The following is a 10,626-nucleotide window of genomic DNA, read 5'->3' on the forward strand; positions in this document are numbered from 1 at the left end:
ACCCGCCACCCAAGCCCGCAAGGGCGTGGCGGGCCAGCGCCCCCAGCCGGTGTGGCTGGGAGAGCTGCGATACATCGTTCCTACATGCACCGGTCTGCCGCTGGAGTATGGGTCATACACTACTGCTCTGGCACGTGCGGCACTCAACGGTGAGTTGGGAAGTACGAGATCAGCTGTGCGAGCTCTGAGCAGGGGATGAGAGGGACAGGCTAAGAGGGGCTGGAAAAAGAAGGGGAAAAACAGAAAGTTAGAAAAAGAACTGATTTTTGTAGTGAAGGGGAGGTAGTGAAGATGTTTGAAGAAAAGGTGGACGCAGCTGATTTCTGCCTCACCTTTGAATGGATTGAAGACAGAGAAAGTGAGGTGAGAATCTGGGAAACCAGAGGGAGAAAGGTCACAGCATTCAAGCCCAGAAAAAACAAGAGCTGCATGGGGACCTGGCTGCAGACAGGGGCAGAAGGGGGTGGCTCCTGAGAGACGCACACACAAGCTAAGCAGGATCCAATGGTGATTTAAACAGAGAAGAAAATAGAAGACAACCAAAAGAGAACTACCAGTAGCGTTAGAGAAGGCAGGAAGAGAAGAGAGCTTGTGAAAAGAGACAGAGTTCTGTTTTAAAAGAATAAATATGCAAGTACAAATACTTATCAAGAAGTTAATTCAGTGATCATACTGTTTGTTGTGCAGCAGACTTTTAATTTAGACAAACCTGACCCTTCCTTTTGCTGACACCACGTAAGGAATGAAGGGTGAACTACACGTACTTGTGCTCTTTATAGAGGTCTCGTATGTGCCCACTCTTCGCTGCTCTTGGTTTTTGGTTTCTTAGTTTGTTTTAATAACATCTTTGAACCCCTGCCCCTTGTTTTGTGGGTGTTTGTAATTTTATTTTTTTTTTTAATAACATCCTTGTAGCCAAGTTGGGGAGGTATGGATTGGATGGATAGGCTGCAAAGTGAGTGAAGGCTGTCTGGACTGCTGATCTCCAAGAGTAGTCAACAGATGAAAATCTAATCGGTGGCTTGTTATGAGCAACGTTCCTCTGTCGTTAGCACTTGTTCATTGTCTCTTTTAACAATCTGAATTTTGGAAAAGAAGGCACCCTCAGCAAATCTATGTCAATGATGACATTGAATTGGTGGGAGCAGTCACTGCGCTGGGGGGTCAGGCTGCCACCCCAGGCGACCCTGCCAGGCTGGAGGGGATGGCCTGACAGGAGTGTGATGAGATTTGACAAAGGCAATGCAAAGTCCTTCACCTGGGATGGAGTAACCCATGCAAGTATATAGGCTGGGCATCACCCAGACAGAAAGCAGCTTTGCAGAAAAGGGCCAGGGAGGCCTGGTGGACAAGCTGGTATAGCGAATCACCAGTGTGCTCTTGTGGTGATGAAGGCCAACTGCATCGCTGGCTGCAGCAGCAAGAGCAGAGCTAGCATGGAAATTATTTTCCCCCTCTATTTAGCGCACTGGAGGCTGCATCTGGAGTACAATGTCCAGTTTTGGGTCCGCAGTACAAGAAAGATGTTCACACTTGATGTGAGGAAAGATTGGAGAGCAGGGCTTGTTTAGCCTGGTTGCCCACCTTTCACTCTGTCTTCTGGCTCCACGCATTTCTGAAATTTTAATGTTATACTAATTAACAAACTTTCAATTTGGGTCAGCTCTTTATTTTCTTACTATATATTTATTTCCTTTTTCAGTATGTTGCATCAGAAGCTTTGCCTATAGAACAAGCTTTCTGTATATTTTCAGTATTTTTCAGACTCATAAAAGATCTCATGTACCCCAAAGTCCATCTTGTTTTCCAGACATATTTTTTGTGTAAACAAAAATATTACCTCTTCCTGAAAACTGTGCCTTGCTTGAATTCAAATCCTTTCTTTCACTTTTACCGTTTTTAAATGTTGCTCTGTCCTTTGCAGTTGATGGAAAGATAACCCCCCCTTTAACTGGAGATTTTAGACCTTCCCAGTTTCTTGAATCCACCGTGCAGATTCGGTCTGACATAAGCCCAAGGTATGGCAGGTTTCTAAGGCTGTACATATGATGGAGGTTTTTTATGAAAAGGCAGAAGCGCATGTTAAAAAAGAGCACCTTTCTTACATCCGACCGCTTCACTCTGTTTCAGCTTATACCTACATACAGTTGCAACAATGGGTGTCAACACAGAATACTTTCAACATGCTGTTGAAATTCAAGGCAAGGTCCTGACAAGAGTGCCAATGAAGTTTGATGCCAAGATAGACATGAAATTAAAAAATATTAAGATTGAAACAAATCCATGCCATGAGGAAACTGAGATAGTGGTTGGAAGGTACAGTAGCATTACTTCAGAATACTTTCTGTTGCTGAAACCTTACAAAGTTCACTATTCACTGACTTCTTATGGAGGTTTCTAGATAGGCAGGGTGATTTTTCAGGTGTAGCATAACCTTTGGGAGAAAGAGCAAGTAAGGGAAATAGGGGAGTTAAAAGTCAAAAGACACCTAAATTATTTAGGAGGTTTTTATTTTAATTTGTTTATTATTTTATTATTATTTTGTGTTTTTAATTTTTATTTGTTTCTTTTTATTGCCTTTTAGGGTTTTTAATTTCTATTTTTAAATGAATGCCTTTCATGTTTTGGACATTTGTTTAAATTTATCCAGATTTTGAAAACTTCCTGTGATACAAGGAACTGATGATTGTCATGAACTTTTATTTGTCTTTAATAATATTTATACTTATAGCTGTATATACAGTCCCTATGTTCCTACCCAACATACCTCTGTGCTGTCACATGATACTGACAGGGACATATTTAATCCAAAGACAAGGGGCTGGAATAATTTACCATTTTTGTGCATCTCTCGACAGACATAAGGCTTTTGCTGTATCAAGAAATATAGGAGAACTGGGTGTTGAAAAGAGGACCTCAATTCTCCCAGAAGATGCTTCATCAAATATTGTGGAAGAACCTTTCAAACCATCAGAGAGAGCTTCCAGTGAAGGTTTCACAATGGTAACCTATTTCTTTTTGCTTGTATAGTGATATTTACCCTCTCTGTGATGCACATGTCTGGAGTTTTACTCTTGCCTATGATATGCTCTCAGTGGTATTCACATACTCATCTCCAATGCAGCAAGGAGCTGACAGCATGCCAAGGAAACATGCCTATAGCTCTCAAGAGGATCTTCGCCATGGCACAGGAAGAAAAACTCATAAACGAGACATTTGCGTCAAACTGCATCATCTTGGTTGTCAGCTCTGCTTTTCCAGAAGGTCACGAGATGCCAGTTTCCTAAAAAATACGTTTTTGCACAGATTAATTGGAGAACATGAAGCTAAAATAGTCTTGATGCCAGGTACAATATTGAGCACGGGCCTTGTTGTCTTAGGTTTGTCGGTGCTATTTGAAGCAGTATAACCTTCTAATGTGTGCAATTGGTGTGTAGTTCAAACAGATGCTGATATTGACAAAATTCAGCTGGAGATTCAGGCAGGATCCAGAGCAGCTTCCAAAATAATTCATGTGGTAAACTCGGAGTCTGAGGAAGAGGATGAGACATCTCCATACGAGGACATTCAAGCTAAACTGAAGAAGATTCTAGGCATTGAAAATGTGTTCAAGGTAAGAGACTTTGAGCATGGGAGAGGGGAATATTTTCCCATAAATGAAGCCAGGGGTTTGAAGTGGCATTGAAAGTGTTCAAGGTAAGAGACTTTGAGCATGGGAGAGGGGAATATTTTCCCATAAATGAAGCCAGGGGTTTGAAGTTCAGTGTGGAAAGCTGGCACGGGAAAGCAAGGATGGGGCTAGTTTGAAAGGTGCCAGTGCCAGGCCTGCCAGCCAGTGCCACATCTGGAGGAACTGACCCTACGGGGTGCATCCAGCTGGGGCTGGTCCTCTGTGCTGGGCTAGATTTCAGCTGGGCAGAGTAGATCCAAGGGTTCTGCAGCTTCTGCAGTGAGTGAGGCAGGGAAGTTGTTGTTCCTTGAAAGGCTGATGTGAGCAGCTTGTCTGACACCCAGAGAGGTTTTACTTTGTAAATACAAAACCAGATGTATCCCCGCTCTTGCACTTCTCTTTGAACTGTTTTTGCAGGTTGCAAATAAAACACGACACCAGAAGAAGCAACCTTCTAAGAAAGGAAACACTATGCTAACAGAGCTTGGGACAGACCCCAATGCAAAAAATCCCTCCAGCTCATCTTCTGCCTCCTCAACTGTCTCCTCTTCTTCCTCATCATCTGCTGCTTCTCCTGATCGTAAAAAGGCTGTGGATGAAGATGAGAATGATGAAGGAAAGCAAGCGAGAAACAAAGATGCAAGCAGCAAGAGCAGCAGCAGTAGCAGTAGTGGCAGAAGTAGCAAGAGCAGTAGCAGCAAGAGCAGCAGCAGCAAGAGCAGCAGCAGCAGTAGCAGCAGTAGCAGCAGCAAGAGCAGCAGTAGCAGTAGTAGCAGGAGCAGTAGCAGTAGTAGTAGTAGTAGCAGCAGCAGCAGCAGCAGCAGGAAGTCATTGAGTCACCATAGCCATAGTCATCACTCAAGGCATCTGAATGGCAGCAGTAGCAGCAGCAGTAGCAGCAGCAGCAAGTTGTTGAGTCACCATAGCCATGGGCATCATTCAGGACATCTGGAAGGTGGCAGCAGCAGCAGCAGCAGCGACAGCAGCAGCAGCAGCAGCAGCAGCAGCAGCAGCAGATATTCCAAAATATGGGTAACTTTGTCAGTAAATTGACTGATGCTGCTAATGTTTGTGAATCACATTCCTGATGGCAGCTGGCTTTGCATCATAAATCAGGAAATTATGAGTTGACACAGTAAATTTTAGCAACACAAAATGGCAAAATTTATTCTGCAAACACACCTGCAATCATTGGCTCAAATGGCTACTTCAAAGCATCTCAAAAGTTTCCACAAGTTTGTTGAAACTTTTGTTCTAGGCAGGGAACCATTTTTTTCCCATTTACTACTTCCCGTCAATATGCATTGCATGTTTCTGTCTTAATTTTGTGGTAGGAACATTAATGCTTTATATAAACTACTTCAAGTCTTGCATTCTGTGCTTGTGACTAAGCATACAGAACTATGTATGAATGAGAATTAGTAAAATCCTTACTTAATTCCCAGTGCTCAGATGTCAATGTAATTGCAGCATTTCTTTTCTTCTGAGGCTTTTCATCTTCTTGTTTTTATCATTTTCAAAGGGAGATGATGAGATTTATCAGTATCACTTTAAATCAGCGCATAGACAAGAGGTGAGTTTTTCTTTCCTCAGTAAATTAAGTATGGAATCTGCCATGAGTCAAATGGAAACCTTAAAGGCAACTTGTTTTCTTTGTCGAGGAAAATTACAGTACTGATAACATTTCGAACACCAAATCAACCGTGGCGGTTCTTCTGAGATGCATAAATACAGAGAGCTATGTTCTCCTTTGTATTGTGCGCATGATGCCATTTGTGGCTCTGCAAAGTAGATGCAAAGCTCCGCCAAGACAGTACAAGGGACTGGGACACAAACTTTGGAGGAACAAAGATCCTAACGTCAAGAGCCTGGGTCATTTGACTGGCTTTGATCACTTAGTTTCTTGGGTTGGAATCACTGTTGATACACACCAGGATAGCTATGTTGACAAATGTGGGAGGATACTTTATTTTATGGTACTTTAGTTCAGTGGAAGATTTTTACTAGGGCGTGATCCAGCCAGGAGCAGTGTACTTTTTATTAGTGTTCCTCAAAAAGTAAAAAATTCGGCTGTGTGTGTCCATTCAGTTGATCCTTTCCACTCAGTTGGTCCATTCATTGTGTCCTCCAGTTGATCAGGCCCTTCCAGAAGTAAAATGAATCAGTTCTGGTCTTTCATACTGAATCGAGAGGCTGGTTCAATTTGACTTTCTCTGGTCCATTGTTTTTTCACACAGGGAATTCTCATCTAGACGTGTTCCTTATTTGTCTCTTATGAGGGGTCAGATAAATTTGGGTAAACAAGATTTTTCAGAGCTAGATCACATGTACTAAGCAGGACAAAGTGTGTAATATTGCAAGTCATTGAGCTGCTCAGTGTTGGAACGCAAGTTTGCCAACACCAAGTGCCATGACAGAGAGTATTCTGCAGCACTGCCTCATGCAATTTCTTCAAGCATGCTTTTCAGTTACCCTCTTGAGCATGATGTGTTTTCTTCTTGCAGTTCCCAAAAAGGAAACTCCCAGCTGACCGACTTAGCAGCACATACCCCTCTACCAGATCCAGTCGTGCCTCATCTCGAGCTGCTTCCCAGGTTAGTTGCATCATTTTTAGGGGGTTTTGACAGCTTGGAAGAATGGCAGAGTGGCTGTGCACTTGCAGTAATTGTACAGCTAGGATAATGGGAAGAGAGAAATACCAACCTCTCAAGTCTCAGGTATCAGTCAAGAGTGAGACACACACCATAGTTTCCACACATACTTTCCTCTGCAGTGAGGTGAGGATTCTTCTAACTTGCACCACGAGCCCTCCCTCATGGCAATCCGACCCAACAGATGCCTGCAGAGACTGATCTTGTGACCTCTGCAACCAGGAGGGAAGTTGAGGTGCTGCAGTGGCATTGCAAGGACATTGGTGGTGGAGGCCGAGGCTAAGAGGAGCCTCAGCAGAAGGCATGCTCCAGACGTGACATGTAGCACCTTGGCTCCTCACCAGCACCCAGTCTGATGCGTGCAGGCTTGCTCTCTGGGGCAAGTGATGAAGTGAAGTCTAATGATGGAGTGAAGGAATTGCAGGTCATAGCGTGCTTAAGGCCCTACTTCAAGGGGGGAGCTTCTTGATGTTGAAGACAATGTTCTGGATTATGTTCTGTGCTAGGGTGCTGTGCAAACTCAAAACCTGCCTGCCCCACAGAGCTCACAGCTGAAGTATGAGGTGAAAGCCAGCAGACCAACAAGACAGATAAACAGGAGGACACTAGCTAGGGGTTGTTCTTGTTGTGAGAATGAGTGATGAGTACAACTGACAGCTGATGTTGTTAGTCAAGTTAAACCACTTTTCTTTCATTCAAAGGCAAATATATGGGTATTAAAAATGAAGCCCAAATCATATAGTCGTTACTGGAAAAGATGAGGGGTAATGGGTACAAGTTACTTCTGGAAAGATTCCGATCGGACACAAGAGGAAAATTTTTCACAATGAGAACAATCAGCCATTGCAATAATCTCCCCAGGGGAGTGGTGGATTCCCCAACACTGGACACTTTTAAGATTCGGCTGGCCAGGGTGCTGGGCCATCTTGTCTAGACCGTGCTTTTGCCAAGAAAGGTTGGACCAGATGATCCTTGAGGTCCCTTCCAACCTGGTATTCTATGATTCTATCATACTGTATCCTAATGATATGAATATTTCCATGGCATCAGCTGTAGCTCAGGAAATGGCACAAATTTTGGCTCATATAAAATACAGTGATAAAATCCATTTGTGCATGCAGAGGCACATGCACATTAAAGACATATACATGAGAGTTTATAGGCATGTATATATGTGTGGTACATATGCTGGTATATATTTGCAGTTCAGTTGCTTATTTTCCATTTTTCCATCTAGATCTTGCATCTAAAATGTTCCATGGTAACTCTTTTATAATGATATTCTTTGCATACTTTCTCCCCCTTCTTCTTAGCCTAAGTTTTTGGGAGATGTTAACACACCAGTATTAGCTGTTTTTCTTCATGGCGTTCGTAACGATAAGAAGATAGGAGGCCTCCAGCTCGTGGTATATGCTGACATTGACTCCATAAGGCCCCGGATGCAGGTATTTGTGTCAAACCTCACAGATTCAAGCAAGTGGAAGCTCTGCGCTGATGCTTCAGTCCTCAATGCTCACAAGGCAGCGGTAAGGCTCAAAAATAGTTATATAAAGCTGTAAGCATCACAGGAAAGCCATGTTCCATGCATTTAAAAATGGGCCATTTCTCTCTCCGTTATAGGCTTACTTGAAATGGGGCCGGAATTGCCAGGACTACAAGATGTCGGCTGAGCTGGTAACTGGGCGGTTTGCTGCCTATCCTGCTGTACAAGTGAAACTGGAGTGGCCTAAAGTTCCTTCAAGCGTCAGATCCATAGCAGAATGGTGAGGTTTTAGTCTTTAGTGACACTCGTTCATGATATTGGTCAACTGGCAAAAATCAGCATCTACCCACGAGGTTCTAGCAGTTAAAGTACCGGCTATTACTTTATTCTCTGATCTATCTGAGTACTGCCTTCGGACATAAAAGCTGAGTGGGAGATCATAGCCCAACCTATTGTAATGTACAGCAGTTCTTTATACCGGACATAATTACTGAAAACTGAGGAACAGATCCATCCTTTCACTGAACACTTGATCAGTGAAGCAGAGAGTGGTCATGGGGACCTAACCGCTGACCCTGCAGACTCGGTATGCTGCTTACAGATGTGCGATGTGTATACTACACGCAGATGTGAGAAGGCCTGGTTAGGACGTGTGCTGCTTTTTGTTTCTCTATTTCACCAGACCTTTCTGATTTGAATTTTTGAAGGTTTTACAAGTTTGTCCCTGGCGCTGCGTTTATGCTGGGGTTGTCTGAAAAAACGGACAAGAATCCTTCTCGACAAGCCAGGGTGATTGTGGCTCTAACTTCTCCAAGGACATGTGATGTTGTTATCAAGCTTCCTGATGTAATTATGAAATATTATTATCGCTCTCCTATTTTTTCCTAGTAGAAAAGTGAGACTGTTGCATTTTAATTACCGTGGGTCAATTCTGAGAAAGAAAAATTAAGTAAACATCAGTTTGTGTGCAAATGATGAAAACAACTTTTGTTTATTTTCAACCTTTTTATATTACATCCAGGAATATTCATAGCATGATTTTATTCATGAAAAAAGAGAGTGCTGTGGGTACTCATAATGACATGCGTTTCCATCTGTAGTAGCTCCATAAGTGTTCATCTAACCACCTTTGAAGGGGAGTAATTCATTCTCTCCCAAATAATATCTGAATGATGACCCACACCATGAGAGAAAACTGTAAGCAGAAGCAAAAAGCTCATAGACAGTGAGTCAGATGAATTATGTTCACATAAATTCTGTGTCAACCAAAGTAGAAGAATTTGAAATTAATTTCCAAATAGGAGAAAACAGCTGATCTCAGCTGTTTGCTGTGAATAGCTGGCACAAGTGTGTTTTGAATGTGCTTTTGAATTCCTTTTCAGATGATCCTCTATGAAAAAGCCATGAGGCTTCCCCTGTCACTCCCTGTAGGTCCGAGGATACCAGCTTCAGAGCTGCAGCCTCCCATCTGGAATGTCTTTGCTGAAGCCCCCTCTGCAGTGCTCGAGAATTTGAAAGGTCAGGGTCTAATCTGGTTCAGAAGCATGACATCCTCAGTTTCCCAGATTACTTGAGCACCTTCTGAATTTTTCTGGGATTATTTGTCTCCAGTTAATTAGGAAATGTGCTGTAATAACGCGAGGATGGTTCAACTGGGAGAGAATATTGTGCATACAGTACAGAAATCATCAGCATTTCAGGGATCAAGATACCAATTATCTGAATTGGTAACATTTAAACTTTCTGGCAATTATTTTTTGTTAGATAGAGGAGTATATTTTCCATGCTTTTTTAAAAATTTATGAGTGCTTAGTAGCCAAAAGCCCCTGTAACCCATACAAAAATATCACAGTGGAAAAAAATATAAAGCTAAAATAATATGGCACTAAAAATAAAATCTGCCATTTAATAACTTTCTTTTATGGAAAAGGAAATCCTCACTGGCATTTTATTTAACCAGCTTGCTGCTCCATTTCCCACAACAAGATCACAACCTTTAACGGAGTTCAGTTTAACTACACAATGCCGGCAAACTGCTACCACATCTTGGCTCAGGATTGCAGCTCTGACCTTAAGTTCCTGGTGATGATGAGGAATGCTGAAGAAGCTGTGAACCTGAAAGCAATCAACATCAAGGTTGGCAGTCAGTAAGTAACTCCTGCCAGATGCTGGGAGCATGAGGGACTACCTCATCCACGTTTAACATGAGAGGAGCTTAGATCTGAGCTTTACTGCAATGGTTAGCAGCCCATGGGATTTCAGCATTTCCCTTATTTACTTTCCATGCATATTGAATGTGATACTGAATACTGTGTTCAGTTTTGGGCCCCTCACTACAAGAAGGACGTCGAGGTGCTGGAGCGTGTCCAGCGAAGGGCAACGAGGCTGGTGAGGGGTCTGGAGAACAAGTCTGATGAGGAGCGGCTGAGGGAAGTGGGGTTGTTTAGCCTGGAGAAAAGGAGGCTGAGGGGAGACCTCATCGCTCTCTACAACTACCTGAAAGGAGGTTGTAGCGAGGTGGGTGTCGGTCTCTTCTCCCAAGGAGCAAGCGATAGGACGAGAGGAAATGGCCTCAAGTTGCACCAGGGGAGGTTTACATTGGACATGAGGAAAAATGTCTTTACTGAAGGAGTGGTTAAACATTGGAACAGGCTGCCCAGGGAAGTGGTGGAGTCCCCATCCCTCGAGGTATTTAAAAGACGTGTAGATGAGGCACTTAGGGACATGGTTTAGTGGACATGGTGGTGTTGGGTCGACGGTTGGACTCGATGATCTTAGAGGTCCTTTCCAACCTCAATGATTCTATTCTATGATTCTATGAT

At 43.1% G+C, this 10,626-nt stretch overlaps 1 protein-coding gene across 1 annotated transcript in view; it reads left to right on the top strand.

Annotated features, from left to right (window-relative positions):
- Nucleotides 1–10,626, top strand: part of LOC103894674 (vitellogenin-2) — a 25,660-nt gene that overhangs the window by 9,236 nt on the left and 5,798 nt on the right. Inside the window, exons 18-31 of the mRNA XM_009274097.2 lie at nucleotides 47–149; nucleotides 1,925–2,018; nucleotides 2,131–2,316; nucleotides 2,859–3,003; nucleotides 3,125–3,347; nucleotides 3,438–3,613; nucleotides 4,088–4,702; nucleotides 5,193–5,243; nucleotides 6,175–6,264; nucleotides 7,635–7,847; nucleotides 7,942–8,084; nucleotides 8,512–8,650; nucleotides 9,187–9,322; nucleotides 9,765–9,951. Coding sequence (XP_009272372.2) covers nucleotides 47–149; nucleotides 1,925–2,018; nucleotides 2,131–2,316; nucleotides 2,859–3,003; nucleotides 3,125–3,347; nucleotides 3,438–3,613; nucleotides 4,088–4,702; nucleotides 5,193–5,243; nucleotides 6,175–6,264; nucleotides 7,635–7,847; nucleotides 7,942–8,084; nucleotides 8,512–8,650; nucleotides 9,187–9,322; nucleotides 9,765–9,951 — 2,501 coding nt within the window. The remainder of the gene's footprint in view (nucleotides 1–46; nucleotides 150–1,924; nucleotides 2,019–2,130; nucleotides 2,317–2,858; nucleotides 3,004–3,124; nucleotides 3,348–3,437; nucleotides 3,614–4,087; nucleotides 4,703–5,192; nucleotides 5,244–6,174; nucleotides 6,265–7,634; nucleotides 7,848–7,941; nucleotides 8,085–8,511; nucleotides 8,651–9,186; nucleotides 9,323–9,764; nucleotides 9,952–10,626) is intronic.

Source organism: Aptenodytes forsteri, unplaced genomic scaffold (genome assembly GCF_000699145.1).
Source record: "Aptenodytes forsteri isolate BGI_AS27 unplaced genomic scaffold, ASM69914v1 Scaffold59, whole genome shotgun sequence".
NCBI lineage: Eukaryota > Metazoa > Chordata > Aves > Sphenisciformes > Spheniscidae > Aptenodytes > Aptenodytes forsteri.